The sequence below is a fragment of the Chionomys nivalis genome, chromosome 3, assembly GCF_950005125.1.
Source record: "Chionomys nivalis chromosome 3, mChiNiv1.1, whole genome shotgun sequence".
NCBI lineage: Eukaryota > Metazoa > Chordata > Mammalia > Rodentia > Cricetidae > Chionomys > Chionomys nivalis.
This window is the reverse complement of record NC_080088.1, coordinates 69,161,602-69,187,361: the sequence shown is the minus strand read 5'-3', so window position 1 is coordinate 69,187,361 and position 25,760 is coordinate 69,161,602. Positions and strand designations below refer to the sequence as shown.

At 43.4% G+C, this 25,760-nt stretch overlaps 1 protein-coding gene across 2 annotated transcripts in view; it reads left to right on the top strand.

Moving 5' to 3' along the window:
• The window catches only part of Lpp (LIM domain containing preferred translocation partner in lipoma), a 623,722-nt gene that overhangs the window by 584,014 nt on the left and 13,948 nt on the right, over positions 1-25,760 (top strand). For both annotated transcript variants that reach the window (XM_057763582.1, XM_057763583.1), the window contains exons 10-11: positions 17,403-17,581; positions 23,284-23,404. In XM_057763582.1, the coding sequence (XP_057619565.1) occupies positions 17,403-17,581; positions 23,284-23,404 (300 nt within the window). The remainder of the gene's footprint in view (positions 1-17,402; positions 17,582-23,283; positions 23,405-25,760) is intronic.

Below are 25,760 nucleotides of genomic sequence, written 5' to 3'. Positions count from 1 at the left end.
ACTCGAGTACTGAATGTGGAGATAAATGCATCTTCTCTCAGTGTTCCTAAGGTCCCAAGAGGCCCTGCAGTTATTCCTTTCCTGGTGTTATGAAAATGTAGGTAGAGAGTAAATTGGGAGCATGGGGAACATGGGAGAGGTGGGGAGAGGAAGGAAGGGGATCGGAGAAAAATATATAGCTCAATAAAAACAATAAAAAAATAGAAAAAATGTAGGTAGACCATGGACTGGTGATGGAGAGACCTGTGTTCAAGTGACAGCCCTGCCCTGACTTGGCAGTATGACTGTTACCTATCACCAGCTCTGTTGCTGCGTCCGTAAGCTTATCTGGCTGGACTGGAGTGTTCCTTCAGGTTTTTCATCTCTGGAATCCAGTTGGCCTCTAAAAATCCCTCCTGCAAACACCACATCCTTCCCAGTTGCTACTGCCATCCGTCTTCGCATCTCTATGGTGAAGTATCCCAAGGCTCTTATTGACGATAACATCTTTGGTCCTCATCTCCCACATTGCAGGCCATTTTTTTACATTCAGAATCTAGAAGTGTCTGAATAACATGTGTCAAGGAAAACTTAAAAAGTTCCTAAATTTTCATATTTTCAAGTTCTCAGGATGTTACTAACTTGCAAAACCAATGGTGATCAGTGTACTTTACTTGCTGCCAAAATTCAGAATAACATGATGAGCCCATTCTTCCTGTTTCCCTCCCTTATTGAGTTGCTGCTTCAGGCACTACTTAAGCCATCGGTTTATTTTCTTTCCTTCTAGTTAATTATAGAATTTATATAATCTGTCTTTAGATACCAAGTAGTGAAGCATTCTGGCCTACCTGCATATCAACTAGCACTGGCTAATACTCATTTGGCACTATCCATTCTACTTTAGGACTTGGCGTATCTAATAGAATTCTCATAGAATAAAAGGCCTCTATCACACAGTCATGAGTCATGTCCCTCCCCCGACAAAGAGAGCAGGTTTTCTATGGTATTTGTTTGCTTTTTTGTTTTAAAGATAAATTTTGCAACGACTTAAGAGAACTTCACATTTTAATATTTTCTTCGCAGCACAATGGGGTAGAAAGAACATAAGACTTAAAATGGAGATGATTAAGCCTTTTTGGTTCTACTATTTCTTAGATAATACATGTAAATTGATGATATGCAAGCTCTAAAAGCTGCTGAGTGGTGACCCAACCCCAGGGGGACTGCAGTGTGTGCCACTTATAGCACTAAAACCATGTCGTTTAATATTTACTGACGTGCGAAGCTTTGAACACTAACTTTGGCACTATAAAACAAGTGTGCACTTCATCCTCAGACACACAGGGCCTTACCAAGCTGTGATTAGATCCAGAAAGTCGTGTTTCAACGGCCTCACCCAAGCCATTCTCCAGTACATAGTCCATAAAGGAATAATCAGAATGCTGCTTGAGAGAGCGCCCACTGAGCGGCATTGCAGAAGCATCCTGTGTGTGTGGACTTAGGATGCTGCAGCGAGAACATGCACCTCTCCAGGACCTAGAGATCCTAGAACTAGAAGGGAGGCTGTGGGGTAATAGGAAAAGCTTGAGAGAGGTTGAAAACCCAATGGGCTCTAAGGAGCATGAATTACCATCATAGTATTGAATTGCAAAAGAACCCACCCAGGAAAACACATTTTCACTTCTAAGAGACATATTTACCTAGAAATTTAGAATAATCCTGTCCTCAGGTTTTCTTGAGTGTCTGCGATTAGTTCTCCTTGATTGGACCTGACTGAGTGACAAGCATTTCTGAAGACTGCTCCCAGCCAGGTTCTTCTGTGATTCTTCTCTGTGCACAGGCCTTGTCCCCTTTATGAGGAGAGTCAATTGACCGAGACATCCCTGTTCCCGTGAAACCTGCATTTGCCCATGAAGTTTACTGTCTCCTAAATGAGATGAGGATTGCCTGTTAACCTCAACAAAGTCAACTCTTTGCATTTTATTTACTCACTCCCAGTCCAAGGTCACTCACTATATATCTACGCTGATGACAGACACTTTGCAACCTATAGAATTGAAAAGATAATTTAAGTCATGGACCCAAAAGTTCAATGTACAGCACTCACAAAACCAAGAATACAGTGAAACAGGCTGCAAGGGCATGTTTCTACCTGCAAAGCGGTTTTTTTTTTAACCTTTCTTTTTATTCATTCTTTGTTTATTTCACATCATGCATCTCATCCCATTCATTCCTCCACCCCTTCCTATCTGCCCTCAGGCCTTGCGACCTCACCCAAAAACTAAAATGAAATAAAATTAAAGAATAGTAGGTTCTATCAGAGAGAGACTCCAGAGGGGATCAAAAGTATGGAAACATCCAGGCAGATGTTGGTGAGAATAACATTAAGAGAGCAGCTGAGCAGGGCGATGTGTAAGACAAGTCCGGAGAACCGCTGGGGAGCTTTGGCTGGAATCTAGAGAACATGCTGACCATAGGGGAACGGGTGCGTGTCCGGCAGCACTGGTGCCGCTTTGCCATAGGGAAGCCTGTGTGTGGCTCCTCAGTAGGGAAGACATGCGATCCTTTCTTCTTGGTGTTCATTCCAGGAGACGATTTGGAATGTATTGAGGTACTTTCTATGCACATTAAACACTGAAGGCTGGGAAATAACTGGCCTCCAACCATGAGGTACATGCATTTGTGTAGACAAGGGTCAGCTCGAGAAGGAGAAAACAATAGGCATGTTCATTTTCCGCTTGGTGAGGAAGTGGATGCCCCTGGGCACTGCAGGCAGGTTCCGGACTCCCGCTGTGTTGACATCCTGCCCCTTCCTCCAGAGGATGCTTTTTCGTGCCCTTATCCAAGTCTCCTTAATACAAAGCAGCAGGAAGTACATATTATTGCAGGCAGCTGTGCCTTTAGCTACCGTCCATCCAGTTTCTGAAGAAAGGAGAGCAGCGCTTACTCACACTCCAGCAAAGGGATAGCACTTCCAGGATGGAATCCCTGTCCTACCCAAGTCTAAGGTTTTGATTCTTTTGTGGACTTTTACATCTCAAAGATGCAATCTTTAATTACGAACACTTTTCATATGTACAGAGTCATCATGTGTGTCCACATTTCTCAGTGTTTCCTTTCTCTTATGAAATATTTGTTTTGTTTTTGTTTTTGTTTTTACCAGTTATGGAGATACGAGTCAGGCGAGACTGTGTCCAATTCCTTGGGACTTTGAATACATGTAAATAAAAAAAAATCTATGTTTTGTTTTCTTGTATAAAATTTTAGCATATTTGATCCTGGTGTTCCTTTGAAGATTTAATGGGTTAATTTGGTAAAAAGAGCCGCACCCTGTACTTAATATGGAACAGGCATCTATTACTACAAATCTCTCTCCTCCAGCCCCAAGGCAATCTAACGTTCCCTGAAGGAAATTAAAGGGAGACCAGCCCCTTAACTTTTCTGAAATCCATAGAGGAATTTTCCAGTCTGTCAAACTATCAGAGAACTGTACTGGAGGTGCCTGACTTTATCACCCTAAAGTAAGGACTAAATATGCTCACAAACCGTTGTTTTCCAATGCAATCTTCGGATCTTAGCGCTGTCCCAATGTGCCCGGTGTAGTTTTGTGTCAGTATAGAAAGGCCGAGTGACATGTTAGACTTTACTCTGGCTATCTCAGAGGAGATGGTGGGATAGCATGCGCGAGATAGAGTGGCAACAAATTACATATTTTCTGACAAAAATTAATGATTCTTGGTGGGAGAAGGATAGCTGATGCTGACCCCATGTCAAACAACTTTCAACATGTTTGCCAAAAATAAATTAAATCCTTACGAGAAGAAATTTGACCGGAAAATCAATCATCATAGTAACAATGTATCAGATCACAGAAAAGTGAATGACGCCCTTGACTGCGCTACTTTAGGAAGGTGTATGCAGGACTCACAGTAGCTACGGAGACTACAGTGCTGTGTTCTATTCTGGGCCCCCTGCCTTGAAGGGAACCAGGACAAACTGGAACTTGTGCTGAGGATAGTGGTGGGGGGTACGAGACAGAAATAGCTCATAAGCAAGGATGGAAAGCGTCCAGGTAGTTATCCCAAGAGAAGGCTCAGAAGGGACAATATTTTCAGTCTTCTTTAGGGCTGTTGCATAGAAAAGGCAACAGACTTGCCTATGGAGGCCAGAAGGAGGATTAAATATAATCTCCTAACAATTAAGTGGGCCAGTAGAATGGATACCTTCCAAGAAAGTCTACTGTCCCTAGAAATGATAGATCCTGGCTGGATAAGCCCTGACCAACTAAGGATGCTGTATAGGGAATTTATTCACCATGCTGACTGGAACCGATATCTTACTTCAATACTTTCTCCATGACCCTCTCCAAAGTTTTAGATGTTATAAATTCCTTTGATTATATGGTTAAAGAAATATATTGTTTTTGTTAAACGAAAACCATACAAGAGAATATTGTCTTTTCATGTAGAAATGGCAAGAATAGCAATGGCTACCCAGGAAGAGAATGAATCTTCCATGCATATACATTTTCCTGTGCCTTCCTGTGTGTCCATCATCCACATATATGCATCTTCCTGTGCCTTCCTGTGCATCCATCATCCACATATATGCATCTTCCTGTGCCTCCTGTACATATGTCATCCATGTGTGTGCATCTTCCTGTGCTTTCCTGTGTATATATCATCCAAATATATACATTTTACTGTGCCTTCCTGTGCATCCGTCATCCACATATATGCATCTTCCTGTGTATCTGTCGTCCACATATATGCATCTTCCTGTGCCTTCCTGTGCGTTCATCATCCATGTGTGTGCATCTTTCTGTGCCTTCCTGTGCACCCGTGTTGCTAGTAGGAATAAATAATGGCTTGGAGGATTTGGAAATTGCCTACTCTATGGAGAAGGAAAATCTATTCTGCATTCTTACTCTCTGGTCTTGTCATTATTTTCACTCAGCATGCCCAATCATTTTGAATAAAGCTGTCTTCTGGAATTTACAGTACATGGGTCAAGAAACTGTCCAAAATATCTTACTCATTCATTCTCTTATTCAATCATTCATTCATTCAGGGACTTACAAAACAATCTCTACTGTGTTTTATGAAACATATATAGTGCTACCAACATAAAAGAAGCCTAAAGTCTTATCTTTGAAAAACTTTTAAACATATGGACGCTGTGTTTTTAATATGACTGCCACCATAATGAATTGATAACAAATTTGGGGTTGTAAAGCAATATTTTTTCTTTTTTTTTATCTTCTACATGCAGTTGGCCAGGGATCTCTTAGTCTCTCAGCCAGTTCCAGCTGGGAGACACTTCTGAGGGCTCTAAACGTTGGTCTCTCAGAGGCCAAGACTACTGGTCAGCTCGTGTGGAACAAGTGGACCTTCTCACCCACCCCCTCTACTAAAGATGGTCTCTCCATCATTACAACTTTAGTGGAGAACATACCCTGTGGCAGTTTAGAACTTCGAGAGAAAATCTTGTCATAGTCTGTGCGTACCACAGAGAATCATCCAAATTCCATCCAAAACTCCATTACCTAGGCTCATCCAGCTCTTGCTGCTTAGCCGCTTTTCACATGGGAGGACGGAGTCCATTGTGATGTGTTCCTCTTTGAGATTTCAGTTTGCTATGGGATATATACAGGTAACTCTCTGCAGGTCCTCACCATAAAGATTGTATGACCACTGTGAGGCAGGCGGAAGGATAGGCAGATAAAACCAGTAACAGGTAACATCCAAAGCTAAGGCTGGCTGGAAAGGAAAAATAAAATATTCAAGACAAAGGTCCCAGTGATTGAGGAGCAGGAATACTGAGTGTGGAAAAGTTTGCGCTGATAGGAGTGAACGCTGACCTGAGGAAGGGAGCGGGATGTGTGTCTGGAAAGGGAAGGTCTCACAGTGTTCAGAAGGACCATGATGGCCAGTTAGGAGAGCTAGCAATGGGAAGCCATGCCTCGCTTCCGAGTACAAACATGAGATGCGGAATGATCTGTTGAGCAATCTCCCTTTTCTCCTTTTCTTCCTGCCTTTGATAGTAAACATACCATCTCTATTAAAATTGGCATCCCAGCTAAAACTGAACACAGACTCTGAACCGTCGAATCGCTCTGGAGTTTTTTTCTTCTTACACCCCACCAACAACTGGGATGGCATGCATTTGAACAAACCAAAAGTGATTTCACTCTTCTAGTTTTCAGAGCTTTTTGGCTAAATGCAGAGTGAGAAATTCATACCTTTTTCAAACAGTGTGGGTTCTTTTTCCCAGTTCCTCTCATCCATCTGGTTCTCTGGAGGTCTTGGAATCCAGGAAAGTGTTAGTTCACTGTGCTGAAATCCAAAAAAGACTGCTAAACTGTGAAAGAAAATTTGCATTCCAGACACACTGAAGGAGTCAGTCCACAACTCTGCGCGGTGAGGCGCAAACATCTGTATGTCTGTCTCTTTTGTCTTTGAGGCGGTTGGAAAACCCTGTGGCTTTGGAAAAACCCTGTACGCGTTGTGCCTGTCTTACCTAGTTCATCTAAACCACTTTTGGTGTAGTGGGGAGTGCAGGAAGAAGAACCAAAACATGTTATTATTTTATTTCTAGTGTCAGAAAATATTACAGGAAAGATACAGCTTAGGAGAACAGCAAATCATTTTGCAGTCTTCGTGCGATTCCGTTCTCGTGAATGGGTTCCCCAGCCGGGTATATGGCAGACCCATCAGCAGGCCTGTCCTCAGATGAAACCACAATCACCACCGCGGCACTGGCGTGTCATCGTGACCTTTCTAAACCATAGCTCTGTCTTTTGTCTTCCATTGGCAGACGCGCAATTAGGAGGCTTTGTTTGCAGCAGAAGCCAAATGATTGCCAAATGTGCTCAAGTGATCTCCAGAAGTTCAGAGCAAGCTCCCCGCCCTCTGGCTCTTCTCATTGCCACTCCCAGGAGTTAGAGGCTTAAAGGTTTCCCTTTCTTTTGAAAGTCGATCAAGTTTAGTTCAAAGACACTTTTCTGTCATATGCATAAATCCAAGGAGAAAGCTTCCACGACCCTGGTTACTGGCTCAGGCCACTGCAATCCATAAAGTCAGGTAGAAACTAAGGATCGGGGCAGGGCTGAGTTTCAGAAACCAGACACGTGAGCAGAATGGTGCAAAGAATATTTCTAGTCTTTGCTTGCAGATGCCAATTCTAATGGATGATTCAGGGTGGTTTAATTCTGATCTGATCCAGGTAGGTGGTTATTACTGTGTGTACACAAAGCTGGAAGGATTCTTGCTTAATTTCGTGGTTTACAATGTCCCTTAGATGGGTCAATGGCCCTTGATAATCAAATGACATTAAGTAAAATGCCCTACTGGTTGTGTGTGTGTGTGTGTGTGTGTGTGTGTGAATAATTTCAGATCATTTATGGTCTTAGGGAAGTTTTTATCAATTTTTTTTTTTGAGAAACGCTCTTTCTGAATGAAAACAATGAAACCTAGGGCCGAAACACATTCCCATGTTACTTTACTCAATGGCATTCATTTTTTTTCTTCATAAAACAAATGCTTATTCCAGGTCTGTTCCGACTACATACTGCTATGGAGGCTGCAATTGTAGCAGTCTTCAATAGGCTTGTGACAAACAGTAATACAGCCTGCCACTGGCAAGAATGAGACAGGACCTTAGACATCGTGCCACGAGAGTCAATACTTCCAGGCCAGACCTTCCACTGCCAGCAGTGTGTAACAGTCCTCACACCCTCCACTGCATCAGTGTGTAACAGTCCTCACACCCCCTCCACCGCATCAGTGTGTAACAGTCCTCACACCCCCTCCACCGCATCAGTGTGTAACAGTCCTCACACCCCTCCACCGCATCAGTGTGTAACAGTCCTCACACCCCCTCCACCGCATCAGTGTGTAACAGTCCTCACACCCCCTCATTCCATCAGTGTGTAACAGTCCTCACACCCCCTCCACCGCATCAGTGTGTAACAGTCCTCACACCCCCTCCACTGCATCAGTGTGTAACAGTCTTCTCATCCCCTCCACCCATCAGTGTGTAACAGTCCTCACACCCTCCACTGCATCAGTGTGTAACAGTCTTCACACCCTCCACTGCATCAGTGTGTAACAGTCCTCACATCCCCTCCACCCCATCAGTGTGTAACAGTCCTCACACCCCCTCATTCCATCAGTGTGTAACAGTCCTCACACCCTCCACTGCATCAGTGTGTAACAGTCCTCACACCCCCTCCACCCCATCAGTGTGTAACAGTCCTCACACCCCCTTATTCCATCAGTGTGTAACAGTCCTCACACCCTCCACTGCATCAGTGTGTAACAGTCCTCACACCCCCTCCACCCCATCAGTGTGTAACAGTCCTCACACCCCCTCATTCCATCAGTGTGTAACAGTCCTCACACCCTCCACTGCATCAGTGTGTAACAGTCCTTACATCCCCACCACTGCCTCTTCATCGAATAGGGATAATATTGGGAAAACCCACTGGACACACTGTCCTGACACAGGGCACAAGGGAACAGGAAGCTCCAAATTATTTTTGAAGTGTTAAGGGACAACAGAATGCCAGAGATGAGCAAGGACGTTTTGTGGGGTGATGTAAATAGGAGCAGCGGGGCTGCGTCCCCGGCACCCAGCCGCCCGCATGGCTAGCTTATGCCCCGAAATAATTACACGGAAACTGTATTCTTTTAAACACTGCCTGGCCCATTAGCTCCAGCCTCTTATTAGCTAGCTCTTACATATTGATCTAACCCATTTCTAATATTCTGTGTAGCACCATGATCTGGTGGCTTACCAGGGAGATCTTAACCTGCGTCTGTGTCTGGTGGGCGAATCATGGCGACTCCCTGACTCGGCTCCTTTCTCCCAGCATCCTGTCTGTTTACTCCACCCACCTAAGGGCTGGCCTATAAATGGGCCAAGGCAGTTTCTTTATTAAATGAAAGTAATTCCTCCATCAGTGGGGTCGCCATTACAGGGAACTAGTAGAAACTTACTGTGTAGCAGAAAGTGTGAATTAGAGAAAAACTTGTTTGCCCTTGACTCGGAGAACATAAGTTCAAATCCCACGTTAAGAGGCACAGCCTGGAAGTCCCACCTTCTGCCTCCTCGTGCCTTGAAGCCGTGGAGATAGCTGAGGTCTTGTGTATGCACACTTAACGTGTCCAGGTGTCTGCCAAGTTTTGTGTGGGGTAGATAAAGGAATGAAAATGATTTTTAATTAATAAATGTTATTTAATACTAATGTTTAAACTAACATTACATACTGGGTCCTTTCTTACGTGGGACATCATTTAACTATTAAAACACATCAATGGAGACATAGTCTTAATAGGTGAGAATCCCAAAAGCCATAAAAGTCACTTAATTCTTTGACTTGAAACCCCGCCTCCTGAATTCATCACCAGTTCTTTGACCTGATGACAGGCCTGCTATGGCTGTCACCTGAATAAGCCCAAACAAGACTGTGCCTTGAAGATGTTGTAAAGACAGATCTCTGGTCGGATTTGGCTTGGAAGGAGAGGAATCTTCGTCTTTATTTCCCTCTCACGATAGTCTCACTGGAGTTCTGTGATCTTTTCATTTGGCCCTGGCATGAAGGTCTGCATGTGAATGCCAGCAGCATCACCTCCCCTTGTTTCTCAAGGATTCTGATACATCCAAGAAAAGTACCGCGGAAGGCCTACCAATCAACATGGCTTACATGTTTTAAGGTGAACATCACCTCCCTGACCTGTGAGGAATTTGTGTAGCTATGCAAATGTCTTTTAACCAAAACTGTCTATTTGTTGATTTGTTCTTCTGGGTGGGTCGATCATTGACCTGGATCTTGCTCAATAGTGTAGACTTGCTAGCCTGTGAGTTCCAAGAATCCACTTCTTTCTCCCTTAGCAACACTAGAGATTACATGCATATATCACCACACCTGGCTTTTAAATTTTTTTTATATTTCATTTTATGTGGATGGTTTTTGAGCTCTGTGTATGTCTGTGCACCACGCACAAGCAGTGCCCACAAAGAACCAGAATTAGGTGTCAGATTATCGGAACTGGGGTTATGTAAAGTTGTAAGCCGTGATATATGGGTTCTAGGAAGTGGATCTGGGTCTTCTGGAAGAACAACCAGTGCTGTTAATCGATGAACTATCTCTCCGGTCTCTGGTCCTGCATACCTGGCCTTTTTATTTTTTAATTATTATTGTTCTTTAATGTGAGTTCTGGTCATTAGACTCAGGTCTCTGTGCTTGCTTGACAAGCCCTTACCAGATGAGATATCTCTCCAGCTCTCTTGTTTCTTAATTTTAAAGCCAATTAATATAGTCGAAATATAAACAAAATTCTTGTTTTCAACCTCATAATCCTATGCTAATAATTCTATGTCCTTTTATATGTTCAGTTGTTCACGTGCATGTTCATCCCTGAAAATACTGGCGTCTTTCACACCAGTTCACAGATTTTTTTGCTCTAGTATTCTACCAGTAGAGTGAGTTTTGTTTGAAGGCAGGCTTATTTGAGACATCTCTCAAGAAGGCTTAGATAATGACGAAGATTCTTGTTATAACGTACCATCAATGTCAAAGAGTTTTAAAATCAGTTTTCTTTCAAGTGCCAATCCAAATACCAGCAAGAAGAGATGGCTAGTCAGTCATAAACTGCAGGAATCGGCCTGCTCTCCCCTCTCTCTGTGTCCCACTGCAGTTTGCTCAGTTCCTCTTGAGAGCAATGTACCACATCCTCTGCCTTTAATCAGTTGTTTGTAGATGTGCTTATCTCTCCTGTTGTGGTGCAAACTTGTAAATGAACGAGTGGTATCTCAGACTTCTCTTTGGCTCTGCACCTCCCAGGATGTTAGACACTTGCTCCCTGGGCTTTCTGCAACGGTAGGGTAAGTGGGAGGCAACTTTTTAGATGAGACATATGAAGCGTTTGTTTAAACAGACTTGGTAAGGAATTTGAAGAATTGGAGGTAGCAATGCAAAAGGGGTTATACCTAGAATTTCATACAAAATAATGAAAGTTGAAATTTTTTAAAACTGTTTTTTATTGTGCTATATATTTTCTCCACTCCCCACTCTTCCTCCCCTTTCCCCTTCTATCCTCTCCCATGACCCCCATGCTCCCAATTTACTCAGGAGATCTTGTCTTTTTCACTTTTCTATGTAGACCCACATATGTCTCTCTTAGGGTCCTATTTGTTGTCTATGTTCTCTGGGGTTGTGGACTGTAGGCTGGTTTTTCTTTGCTTTATATCTAAGAGCCACTTATGAGTGAGTACATATGATATTTGTCTTTCTGCGTCTGGGTTACCTCACTCAATATGATGTTTTCTAGATCCACCCATTTGCCTGCAAATTTCAAGATGTTATTATTTTTTGTTGCTAATTAGTACTCCATTGTGTAAATGTACTACATTTTCTTTATTCATTCTTTGCTTGAGAGGCATCTAAATTGTTCCCAGGTTCTGGCTATGACAAATAATGCTGCTATGAACATCATTGAACACATGTCCTTGTGGTATGAATGAACTTCCTTTGTGTATATACTGAAAAGTGGTATTTCTGGGTCTTGAGGTAGGTTGTTTCCTAATTTTCTGAGAATCACCATACTGATTTCCAAAGCATCTGTATAACTCTGGACTCCCGCCAACAATGGAAGAGTGTTCCCCTTACCCCACAGCCTCTCCAGCATAAGTTGTCATCAGTGTTTTTGATCTTGGCCATTCTGACAGGTGTAATATGGAATCTCAGAGTTGTTTTGACTTGCATTTCTGTGATGGTTAAGGATGTTGAGCATTTCCTTAAGGGTCTTTCAGCCATTTGAGTTCTGTCTGTTGAGAGTTCTGTTTAGGTCTGTACCCCATTTTTTTTATTGAATTATTTATCTTTTGATGTCAAGTTCCTTGAGTTCCTCATATATGTTGGAGATTAGTTCTCTTCGCCTATGGAGACCCTAAAGCATAACTTTTTCTCAGAGCATTTTTGCTCATCAGAATTAAAAACAGATTTACAGTCCATAAGTGAGCTAGACAATAGAATTACTTTAACTTAAGTAATTACATTGATGCTTCCGGAGAAATTTGCTGAGTCACAGGCCAAACCCTTTCTGCTGAACCACATTGCTGTTCTGTCAGTAACACACTTGAAATGTGCTTCCCGAGTTCTCACCTCACCAGTGGTTCAGGTAGAGAAGGATGGGGTTTGTTCAGAACACTGAAGGAACCGGAACATTGTGGACCCAGCCGACGACTCAGGGCCACTGAAACCCTCTGGTCCCTCACAGCCCTCTCAAGTATCAGAACACCTGAAACTCACTGGGAGTTCACTGTCTGGCAGGTTTTATATGGTTATATAAAATAATTTAATTTTAAATAAATGATCCACAGTTTGTTGGTTTTATCGTCTGATTAAAATTCATGAAGCATTAATTTTTATGCGGAAACACTATTGTAAATGCTGGGATCCAACAATGAGTTTTCTGTCTGGTAGTGTAGGAGTTTGGGGGACAGATGGTCTGAAGAGCACGATGTTTCCTGATTTCATTTCTTTTGCATGTAGCTTGCAGGTAGTTAAGCCCGAATGCCTTCTGGTTGCAATGGAAAGTGTGTCTACAAAAATACAGAAGAAGTACAGTCTGAACATTGGAACCGTTCCCCAGTGCATAGGGAACCAGGAGGTGTGAATCTGCTTCCAGCCACGTTCTTGATCCAGACCTTGGTTTCTTGATTCTGCGGGTGCTTTGTAAACACTGTAGTATGCATCTCCCAGGTCTCTGCCCTATGCCACTACTCATCTGCCAGTCCGTTTGGGCTCTCTTAGATGGGCCCCTTGGCATCACTGCTCTAAGCATGAAATTTCAAGGGATGCAAACACGGGAGGTTGTAAAGTCTAGACCTGAGAACTTATGACAACCAGCTTCTGATATTTTCACCCTCCTTCTCTTTTTCTTTTTATCACAGTAAGACCAAAACTTCCTCTAACACATGAGCTGTCACCCCATCGTCTTAAAATCCTTCCTGTTTCCATGATACTGCTCATTTAGCCAAAAATGTAAGATCGTATTTTAACTCGACAAACTTCAAAGTTTTAACAAAACTTTCTAGTCTTCCAATGCGTCTTACACTCACGTCTCTTGATGGAACGTGCGCACACTGACCAGTATGTTCCTGTCGGATGAGCGAGCTGTAATAACACTCCCGCTTCCCTCGCTGGCAGTTAGTGTTTGTGCTGCCTGGGTGCTTCATTTATATTCAGCTGCTCCTTCCAGCTCTTCTGCTTGGGAATTAGCGAAGTTATTTATATAACACCCAAGGATATAAAAACTACAACCAGATTGTATCTCAGATTTAAAAACAGTTGCATTGGGGAGTTTTGAGTACAAGTTTGTTTGTGATTTTTACTTTAATCTTTAGTAAAATTTTTGTTTCTAATCACAGCTGGATCTTCATCATTTCAGGGAAGTTCGTAATTTGCGCCTTTCAACCATGCAGCCCCTGCTTCTTTTCTGCTACTCTCAATTCTTTGCTTTTTAACCATACTTTGATTGGAGTAACTGCCCAGAGTAGTATCTGTTGTAAAATTAATAAAATAGACATTCTTCACGGAGCTTAAGTGACAAGGTCCCCATGGCTCAGTACCAGTTCCTACCCGGCACCATGAACTATGCAGGTCCAGGGCAAGGAAGACTATTTGTGTGGATGGTATAGTGTGCTGCCCAGATGTCTCTTCAACATTGAGGCTCTCATTGCCCCAGCTGCTTGGGAATGTTGACTGGCGAAGGCTCACATCCAGGTCCCTCTGTGCTCATCCACAGAAGGAAAACATTTCAGTCACAGTTACATGTACTTCTTGGGGATCATCTTGTGTCCACAGACTGAAAGGTGCAGCTATAAAAGTTCTCATCACTAGCTTCATGGAAAGACAGTTCTGCGTGTCACTCCCAGCTGTCACGTCCTCCATGGCCCCACTTGGTTTTTGTGGTGGCTACATCATAGATCTCAGCTAGCTGCTCCTTAAATCCCACATAGATACCAAACACAAGGATACTGCTCAGTAGCTTCCTGTGTGCGAAGTTGTTTCAGAATCTGTTTCACAGGCAACACATCCTCGGATGAGAGTTTCGTGGGGAGAGAGAAGAAAGATCACTATTTGGCCATGTAGATCTCATAGGGAATGTGTTCCATAAGAAACCCAATGGGAGCAGAAATGTGACTTATTTTAGCATAACAGAAGGAAGATCAGGAAAGATTTCTTTTTCAGAATAAGTGACCTTTGAGATTGATTTGGAAAAATAAAATATTTTCTAGGAAAGGAAAAGTATACGGTGACCTGGACATGTGCACTGTTTTTAAAAGATGTAGCAATGAACTCAAGAATGGTGACTAAAAGATGAAGCCCATGTGTGAGATGGCTGAGGATGAGGAGGAGCCAAGTCACAAAGCACACCGCTGACTGCAAGAGTCCCCAAGCTGTAGTGTGCTCTTCTGCTGTCTCCCTACCTGACAGACATGGTGCCTGTTCCACATAGAAGATGTGACCTGGACAGACTTAGAGGCATCTCTTCCACTGCGTCTACTGAAGTCTGTTTTCTTCAAAACTGTTATTTTACATTCCACTCTATCCTACTTTAGCAAAGCTCAATATATACACGATGAGCCCAGCTTTTTGGTTAAAAATAGCCATGTATAAAAAGATATAAAACGTTCCATTGTTGTGCTTAAAATTTTATGATTAGAAATTCTAAAAGTTTCAAGTGGGGAGACAGAGCAGACATGGAAGCCCCGCTTTGAAACCTCTTTCAGGGGATTTTTCCTTTGTTTCTAGTGTGGATCTGGTAGAAGGAAATTGGTCTAAATCTAAATTGTGTTGTGAGTACTAATAAATAATTGTAAAATTGAAGAATTGGGATTAATCATTTACCTTTGAAAAACCTGAAATCTGGAGCAAAGCAATCCCACAGAAGAAATTATTATAAAATATGATATCCATAAGGTCATACAGTAGGTATTGTCAAAGCCAGGACAGTGTGGCATGTTCCTTATGTACAACGTTGCCCTTGTTATGGTTACCTAGGAGTTTGCCAGACTCCTCTGAAAGGCCAGAGTCAGAAAAGTAGAAGTGCCAACCTCAAGTGCCCTCATGAGCTCAGTGACCCAGTTAACCAGTCAGCTCTGAGCCTGGTACCTCACCTGAGAAATGACAGCCTGGACTAGAGGGAGTGCTAGCACCCTAATCCTGACAGTGTGAAAGGGGGGCAGACTGTACAGTAAAGGGAGTTGTTTAATGAAGGTTAAAGTGCCCTTCGTGGCCTGTGTCCAAGCCAGCTACTTTCTTGGAAATGTCATTTTTTTTTTTCTGATTCGGGGACATTTTTCGTGAGGCTAATTTTAGGCATATTTAAAGCTTTCTTCATTGTAGAACTATCCAGTTTACCCATTCTGTGAACAGAGCACTCACAGACCATAATGCTTTCCCTTAGAAACTAAGCTTTGTATGTTGCTCAGAGCCAAGCCTCAGTGCAAACAAATACATTCTCTGGTCTGGCGTTTTCTGGTTTATTCAACTCCATTACAGACTGGACTTAAGAAGAAGAAAGGTTTAAAAAGTTAAGCCTCCAGAGAAGCAAAACAGAAGCCCCAGGAAGATGGTTTGAGTTACATTAGCTCAAATCAGTAGAGGAGAAAAGAGGCAGATTGCCATTCTCCAGACCGTCAGTGGCCCCGGACCTTTACCCCGGGAACCTCCGCTATTTTAATTTCACCACTTCAAGATGGAGGGAAAGTAGGTTAATAGTTTCCGTGAGTTTAGACTGTGACCGAAGGCAGCTACAGAACCTCAGGCAGCCGCAGCTCATAGGGGAGGATGATGATGATGATGGATTTCCCAGTTCATCTTGGGAATGGATTCCAGTGTTGGAGACAGTGGACCAGTGCTGTCTGCCATTCATTCTTTCTGTAGGCATTCATCCCCAGCTTGTTTTTGTCCCAAGCCATCTACTGAAATATATTCTTAAGAAGCAATCCCTTCCTTCTATGAAATCACAGTATTGTAACGTAATGAGGTAGACACAGTTTAGTGTTATTAAAAAAAAAATAAACTTAAGTAGGGAGAAAGGAGAAAGAAGTAATGCATTCAGGTGGGTCATCAGAGAGTCTTCTGAGCTGTGTATATTAGAAGGTCAGAATGGCAAATTGCAACCGTTCATGTGGTCATGAGTCAAGACACAGAATCTCAGGGATGAATGAGAATGAAGCACCGTGCCTGGGTGTGATGAGGAACTGAGCCTAGAGAAGGATAAAATGTCCTCGAGGGAATTCACTCTACATTACAGTGCCATGAAGGTGTGTTGTCAGGAGAAACACCTGGTCCCATCGTGTTTCAGGAAGCAGATTGGTCATCCTTGTAGAGGCCAAGGGGGTTATTTCAGGAGGTTATATAAACAAAGAAGCCAGTGCCAAAGAGTTGCTTTGGGTCAGTTTTCAGGACACCTGTTACCTCAATACAGGCGTAGCTCTCCTCAAGGCATCCGAAGGCAGTTCTTCCTTAATTTCCATGATCCACCCACTTCTGTGTCTTCTGTTGACCTCTCCACCCTACGTAATACCTGATTTTAGTGAGTCACTTCAGATACTTTGTCTAGAAAGTAACACACATCACAAGTGAAAAAAGATCTTTGGCTGAGACGACAGCCTGGGAAGAGAGGTGGGGCTCACAGCTGGCCCTTTCGAATGCTGACTTGCTGACTGTTAGCTCTTAAGGTTCACACGTGTTCCTAAAGCTCAGTTGTGTTTTTGAATCCAGATAAGCCGAATTTCCTAGATTACTTTTCACAACCAGACCACCAACTTTATGCTCAGCCTTTCTACCAGGGCTTCATTTAGCCTGGGTTTTGAGGTTTTAAATGGGAGTTTTGACTTGGGCTTATGGAATAGTATATAGTGTCGCTGTCATTACACATTAGGGGCCTCACTGCCCCTACTAGGTCTTTAGTTTTGAGTCGAGTTTTACTTGTAACAGTAAAGCAGTTTTTCTAAGTACAGAACCTGGGCGATATAGCTCAGCAAGCACATCCAACCTACCCCTCTTTCTGTCAATAAAGCTTTACTGAATTACAGGCCCTCTGCTCGTGTGCACTCAGAGGCAGCCTTTGCGCTGTGTGGGAAAATTGAGTGGCCAGTACCACGAGTCCTTATTATCTGAGCCTTTGTTGAAAAATGTGTCTTCACTCTTGGTGAAGTAGAAAGGAATGCCATAGAAGGCAGACAGTGGGTATTGAAAAAACGTGGGTGTGCTGCCTACTGTCTGGGTGATCCCCTCTGACCTGCCTGTGCGTCGTTCTCACTGATGCCCACCGCCTTCCCTGGAGTGCTGTGATACACACCAGAGCCATGGTATTGTGCTGAGCAGTTTTTTTTTCTTTCCTCAGAACACTCTGGAGCAGTGCAATGTGTGTTCGAAGCCCATCATGGAGCGCATCCTCCGTGCCACTGGCAAGGCCTACCACCCTCACTGCTTCACCTGCGTGATGTGCCACCGTAGCCTGGATGGCATCCCGTTCACCGTCGATGCCTCTGGTCTCATCCACTGCATCGAGGATTTCCACAAGTAAGCAGCCACTCTCACCTCCAGCTTGCCAGCCCTCTGAAGTTTGCTCCTATTGCCTGCCACTGGCCGTGATTCTTTCTGAGAGACATACCCCAGTATCTAGGGATGTATCCTGAGAGTTATCTGTCTCCAGTGTGGGCTTGCCATTCGGGAATCCCTGACCTTATCCAGCTTAGCCTCTCCTCTGCAATCAATCGATCGTGACATCCTTGTGCAGCTATAAATAGGGAGCTGTTGACTCAGCTCAACAAGGGGCATGGCATTTGACACGTTGCACAATTAACTTCAAGTAATGGTCTCCTAACTCTGGCAACCTCTGCACCCTGGTTACTGAGCGGGTAGGAGGCACTGCTGGTAGATAGGTGTAGGGATGCAGACAGCAATTCTGTCACACAGTTCCAGCGTGAGAGGTAGCCTCATGCCATAGCCAACAAATCCACATCCTCCCTTAACTTCTTCCCCACCAAGGGTTTAGGTGCCTCCGTACGCTTCCTAATGACATCGGTTAGTGCAGCATGTACCGCACTTTGAGAAGGATAGGAAAGAAAACTCTCAGGGTCAAGTCTACTAAACCACAGGCGGGCCTAGAAACATGCCTTCCTTCTTCGTGTTTCCGATTTTACAGTGCCTCTCTCTTCGGCTATAGGAGGCTTTGAGAAAACAATAGCTTTGTATTTCTTTCTTAATTGTGCTGGTTTTCTGGCTAACTGGTTCATGGCATCAGTGCCCGTGTTTATTATGGTCTGTGTGGAAAGCGGCAGGTACGGCTGGCTAATGCGAGACAGTGCGGCTTCCTTGCTTCCGTTTGCTGGGCATGCACTTTAAGAGAGCTTTGTAAGGCTCCCAAAAGATGAAGCACATTGCTGACCACTTTGGACTCCACTCTGTGGCTCAGGATGGGCCTGTGGGTTTCTTTCACCACTGTTGATTGTCAACATCCAGAAGGGACTTTCCACAAGCACTTTGGGGACCTAAGATTCGTATTTTTAAAATGAATTTCCTGACCACTCTCCCAAGGAGCAGTGAAAGCAAAAAAAAAAAAAAGAAAAAAAAAAAAAAAACCTCACCAAAAGACATGAGGCTGAATGAATTATAAAACCCCAGAAGCAGAAATTTTCAACCTGAAGTAGACAAGAAAAGGCTTGCTTTTAAAGGGCAGTCACAGCATAAATCGTACTTCACATTATTGCTATTTTTAGCTTGTAATTACACATAAAAAAAAAAACCTGCATCTATTTAAAGGAAGTGAAAAGATACCAACGGGGAGTGTTTTTCTGTCACCGTTTCTCTCCTCTTTGAGAGTTTCTCCATCTGAGAAAGACAGGTAGATGTAAGCAGGGCACACACTCTTGTGCGGCTGGGAAAGCCTGAGCTATTACACCCCTCAATTAAAAGAGGAAATCGGTGCTGACAGAGGAAGTTTGTGTCTCTGCCACTCACCTTTCATTTCTAGTGGTGGGGAGCATAATTAGAGACTGGCAGCGGGTGGCATAAGTGTGTGGGTCTGAACCCTCTAAAAAAGCAGCCTTGAGCAACTGAAAGGTAGGGGGGGAATACATATCTCAAGCCCCAACCCCCTCTTCCTTTCAGTGCATGTGAAAAAAACATTAATTTTTCTTAAAAAATATAATGTCATCTACATAATTACCAGATATGGGGCGGGGACTTTTAGAAGGAAAATAAAAGAACATTTTGCAGAGCTCTCATCGCTTAGCTTGGATAGTACAAGAATAGAGGGTGGCTAGTCTTGCATCTCAGGATGCTAGCCTTCCAATCTGGGGTGCATACTGCACTGCCAAGGGGACCAACGGAGTAGCAGAGCATACCTCTCTACTTTGGGAAAGCTTTTCTCTTTGGCTTTTCTGAATGGGTCTCTACTGTGGGCTTTTAGGAAACATGTTTTGCTTCAGTTCTCATGTTCACAGACTTCTGTGTGCCAGCAGCTGTGTTGAGTGCAGGAGAAACTGGACACAGAGAGCTGGACGGAGGTAGTTGTCAGTGCTGGGATTATGGGAAGGAGGCAGAATATGCCAGCATCACAGGGATGCAGGGCAGAAAGGGCGGCGCTGGGAGAGGAGGTAGGCACAAGGAGAGCTGCTCTGTCTTCTTCAGAGCGGATCCTTTGACTCCGGGATCCAGGCAGGCCTCATGCAAGCAGGACTGGAAGTGTGCCGAGTGAGAAGCAGGAGGATTGCTGATAGAGAGGATATGGGGTTGGCTCTGGCAAAGCCTCTACAATGGCATCTCAGAACCTGTCACTGGGAGGGCAGAATCTTGAGGCTTAGTAAATTGACCGTTTCCTTATAAAGACCTTTGGTTAAGGTTGAACTTCTTCACAGACATGCTCACCAGTAACTGTTGAGAACTCCCTTGTAGGGAGCCTGTTTTTGGCCCTGTACACAAGTATGTGGGAGGTGGGCAGTGAATGCACACACACACATATACACACACACTTCTCATTTTACTTACATGGCTTTCTTTAAAGGCTAAACTTACTATTTTAGTAAGGCTTCTTTAATTTTGCCTCGCCTCATCCCCAGTCATGAATTTATGCTACGTCTATATTTGAGCAATTTTGTAAGTCTATTATGATGTTGCCCATGACCTATACATGTGAATAAGTTTTTACAGTAAACAACTTAAATAAACTTTGCAAGAAGGTAGGCTATATATAAAAGTTTAAAGCAAATAGAGAAACATGAAGAATCCCCTAGCAGGTCTGTGCTGGCATCTGAATCTGTCCTCCTTGTGCCGGGGATAGTGGGCTTGCACTGTTCTTCTTAGTGGTGTGTGGCATAAACAGTGACCTGTGCTTTTCCGGGAGAGGTGTCATCCGTGGTGATAGGCAGGCTTCCTGGCCCCATGACAAATCCCCAAGTAAGAAAGGTCTATTTGGGCACATGGTTTTCAGAAGTTTTAGTCCATAGTAAGCTGATCCTCGGCTTCTGGACCTGTGGTGAGGCAGTCTACAGTGCAGGAAAGGCATGCTTGAACAAAGCTGTTCACCTCATGGCTGCCAGGGACAAGATGTGCCCTTGAACGGTATGCTGTCGTGACCTGCTTCCTCTCACTTGCTCACCTTCTGCATCTCCACTGCCCCCTGATGACTCCATTGCACTATGACTCTAATAAGGATGGATGTGCCGGAGTCAGAGCTGTCACGATCCAGTCACCTCCCCAAGGTTCATCGGCTGGCAGCTAAGTGCCAAGTCTATGAGCCTGAAGGGGACATTTCATATCCAAACCATAGCACTGATCCATTTGGTTGTTTAATTTGGCATTCATTTGTTAATTGCCAAAAATAGGTTGGCTATGAAATGACTAGGTTCATGGCTCCCTTGACTGGAGACTAGAAATCATAGAAATACTTCCTCATAACATGGCTATCAATGGAAAATAATAACGTGTATACAGTGCCTAACAGAACTTGGCAGGTAAACAGTAACCATCAAAACTGTTTTCACCCCATTTATATTTGTTATTATTATTATTATTATCATTATCATTATCATTATTATCATCTACTTGGCGAGTTAAACACTGGAAAATACCGCCTAGATCATGAGACCACAGTGACAGCTTCTGCCTCTCTACTTTGCTGAGGGAGAGTGATTGGTTAGTGAGAACATAGCTTCAGACTGTCTAGAGAGGGACCATAAGACCAGACATAAAATCTAATAATGCCTTTTTCATAGAAAAATATAGCAGGTGGTTCATGCCATTCAATATTGCTCAAATTCTTCCTGTATGAGCCAATATAGTGGTCACCAAAGACAGAAATAATTACTACTAAATAAGTAAAGTAAAAAAAAGAAAAGAAATCATACCCTAGATGAATACATCAGCCCGGGACAAATGGAAGGAGCTGTGGCTACTTCTGCCCTCACAGTGTCCTAGGAGCCGGGGAAAGGAAGTTTTGCAGCTGATATCAGAAACCCGCGAATTTTACTACTGATGACCCAGATTCAAAAATAATCAGGTAATCCAAAGCAATTTTTTTTGCCACTGAATATAAACTTCTTGCATAAAATATCAATTATAACAACCCTGATTACTACCGCAGTTGTACCATGATCCTCTTAATTTTTCTTTCACAGCAATCAATCGATCTGCTACTTAATTCATATTTATTTAGATTACAGCCATACAGATGCCTTTTGGGTGCCACCAGGAAAATTAAAATGTACATAGAGAGTATAATGTATGTAAAAATACTTTGACAACCATGAAGCGCTCTGCCGAGGATTAGATTACTATCATTATTTTCTTTTAAGTCTTACTATAAGTAGATAAATTTTAACATCATTAATCTTAAAGCCATTTCCATGAAAAGCTTTAGTAGATTGCTCAGTATCTCTCTATATATCCCTTTCTCTCTCTCATTGGTTTTTAGGTTTTTTTTTCATGTTTTATTTATTTATTTTTTTTATTAATTAATTTATTTAATTATTAAAGATTTCTGCCTCTTCCCCACCACCACCTCCCATTCCCTCCCCCTCCCCCAATCAAGTCTTCCTTCCTCCTCAGCCCAAAGAGCAAGCAGGTTTCTCTGCCCTGTGGGAGGTCCAAGGACCACCCACCTCCATCCAGGTCTATTAAGGTGAGCATCCAAACTACCTGGGCTCCCACAAAGCCATTACGTGCAATAGGATCAAGAACCCATTGCCATTGTTCTTCAGTTCTCAGTAGTCCTCATTGTCCATTATGTTCAGCGAGACCGGTTTTGTCCCATGCTTTAAAAAACAGGAGCTCACTCAGTAGCCCAAGCTTGGTTGGAACTTGGGGTGATCCTCCTGCCTCAGCCTCTCTAGTACTAGGATTTCAGACATGCTTCTGTGTCCTTGAAGGGTTTCCTTCAGTTCTTATCTGTATCCATTCCAAGTCATGCCTTATTTCACACCTTCACAAATGCTATCCTTCAATTCTAGAAAATTTAGATGGGTTCATAGCCCATTTTTTTCAGGCTCCTCATCTAAGACAAAAAAGTTCTATTAGCCAATAACAATAAATTAAGAAATATATTAAAGTTCTTCACCAGTAGCTTCAAAACCTTACATGTGTGCATATATGTGTGTTTATATAGACTTTGACCATACTAAAATCCCTTGTACATATAGACTTTGATCATGCTAAAATCTCTTGTACAGACAAAATATAAATAACATGTACTTTGCCTTTGTGAGTTTTTCATAAAATATATAGTAAAACCCCTAACCTCTGCCGATTAGTAAAACCTGTGTGTTTGAGGATTTTTTATGGAATTGAAGATACATTTTAAAGAAGAAAGCTGTAGAGATTCCTAATTCCAGGATTTGTCTAGGGCACGAGGGAGGCACACTAGCATCTAGAAGCAAGTCAGAGGGTAATTGGAACCTACCATCCATGTTCAGGCAGGACCTTGTTTCCTGCATTCAGCTAGGTCATGCCTAGGGAATAATGTGGTTCTCTACACAGGACTCCTGCACAGCACATGCTGCCTGCTAAAGAGTTCCTTGAAAGGTCTCTATTAAAAACAGTTCCCACTTTCTTCTCAGTTCCCACCCTCTTTCCTGTCACATACATAGCACGCACCATCTGTGGAGGCCTCTACTGTCACATTCTTTAGGTCAAGGTCACACAGGAAATGCAGACCAGGTGTCAGCCTGTGTTCCTCTCCAGCTGCATCTGTGCTTGACATCTCACCATTTTCTGTCTCTTTTCAGGAAATTTGCTCCACGCTGTTCTGTGTGCAAGGAGCCTATCATGCCTGCCCCAGGCCAGGAGGAGACTGTCCGCATCGTGGCTCTGGACCGTGATTTCCACGTGCACTGCTACCGCTGTGAGGTCAGTGGCATGCCCAAGTCAGAGAAATCTTGAAACCTGGAGACCCTGGTGCCTAACAAAGACCCTAGCGTTAACAGACAGGATCTAGCTCTGATACAGACAGTTAACGCAGTGACATCACACAGGCCACCCCACTTCACACAGTCATTCTCTCTGTACAAATGCTTTGAATTCTTACCCCTCCAGATGTAGCTATGAGACCGAAACACAAAATTACATAGTCCAGGATATTGTAAACTATTAAAGTAGAGGAAAGGTGATGATGGTGATGATGATGATGATGATGATGATGATGATGATGATGATGATGATGATGAATCTTTAGCTTATGTTGTAGTTAACTGCTTCTTTGGGCAGAGGGACCATTATCACCCAGTGAGAAGGGCAAGAACTCATTCACTTCAGAGGTGCAGGAAGAGATTTATTTATATAGCAGTTGGCTTCCAAGTCGCTTAAGAGGTCACAACTGTTAAGAGCTATGTGAGAGTCAGGGCAGGGTGCTGTAGAATCCATAAGCCAGACCCAGAACCAGCCTAGAAGTGAGAAGAGGAGCTTAGCTAACACTGTGAGGGGATATGCAGCCATAATACAGCAAAGGGCAGAGGTCCTTCCCCTCATCATTTGAGTCTTAAAGGACGGTATCTTGAGAAGGTGGTTTGAAAATATTTTACCGTCTTCTGTGAGCTACCCAGGCCCCTCCTTCCAGTTTTCTCTGTCATTACTAGCTCTTATGGATAGAGCCCTTTCCAGCCCTTCTCCTATCCGTGTGGGATGCAGGCTTCCTCATTCGTTCCCTTGTCCTCACAGCCCAACAGAATGAAACCCAAGGTTGTGGAGTGTCAAGGCTCTGAGGACCCCAGAGAATGTGTCCACTCCGTTCACTTCCTTGTCTTTAACTGGCCACCTGTTTTTGCACTGTGCTCTGTTCCTCCGTAAAGTCCAGGTTATATGCCCCTCTCCAAGCTTAACATGAAGAAGTACTATAACTAATGTGAGGTCTAAGACCAGGGAGGAAATGAGAACATCAATCAGTGTTCAGCCGTCATCGTTCCAGTGCCCCTGTGATGAGGCCTCTGAGTATAGAGATCTTTTAGAGGACATTTGGCAGCAGATACCGAGGCTCCAAGAACCCTCCCCCAACACGCACAGACATACACACACACACACACACACACACACACACACAGACTTAAAACTGCCATCTATGAATGATGTCATTGTGAGTTGAAATCATTCTTTTGTTTAGTTCCATGACTCAGTTCCTGAAGACATCTCACAGTCCAATATATCACTGGTTCTTTTTGGCAAAGCCAAATTTCCTGTGGATCACAACTGTGTCTGCTACGGTCCTTTGGGTCAGCCCTGTTTATACCAGGAGTTTATTCTTTGTCGGCTGTAGTCATGGCTTCATTCATCTCCTCGCTCCTCTTGGAGAGCAGAGCCGGGAGCTTTGCAGCAGTCGTGGCCTGTGACAACTTCTAAAGTGAACTGGGCACACAGTGCTAACTATGGCACTGTTGATTTTCCAAGCAAACCCGCGTTTCTTCTAAAGGTCAGGACTGCCATCCAGTGCTACCTAACGCTTTACAGAGTGGACCTTCCCCGGTAGCAACACTAGCGTGATCCTTTGTACATAGGTGATCCTGCATTTGGTACAGAGTACGTTCATATCCCTTCTCAACTTTGGCCATCCCAAAAGCTTGATAATGCACAAATTGCCTTAATTATTTTCGGGATGGTGTTCAGTCTTGTGTGTAGCCTATACAGACAGTGACAAAAGTAACAGTCGCACCCGGGGAGCTTGTTTCGGTTATGTTATCTGTCCCTCTCCACCGTGCTGGCCCTTTTGGAAAGTATGACAAAGTCTTAGTCCCCCCAGCCCTCGCATTTTTGTGCCCTTGCTACAATTGAGTAAATAATGCAAAAGCCATTGGTAGCCTTGCTACATGACAGAAATCACCTTTCTTTTATTTAAATAGCAATAATAAACATCCATTTTTGCCCCTGTTCATTCTTTTGATGAAGGGTAGTGTGCATTAGGGACCATGCTTTCCCCTCGCTGTTGTTGAGGAGAGCACATTAAGCCCTGGGACCCGAGAGCTAGAGACTCTTTCCTCCTTTTACTGTGTTTTTGTATTCAGTGATTAGAAAAGTCATTTTACACTATTTGAATTTGCTTATTTTGTTTGGACATTGAGTCTCTATAGTCCTTGCTGGCCTAGAACTTGCTATGTAGACCAGCCTGGCCTCAACCTCGCAGAGGGTCACGTGCCTCTACTTCCTGAATGCTGGGATCAGAGGAATGCACCACCACTCCTGGCTCCCATTTCTCCTTATGTGATTAACCTCTAATTTG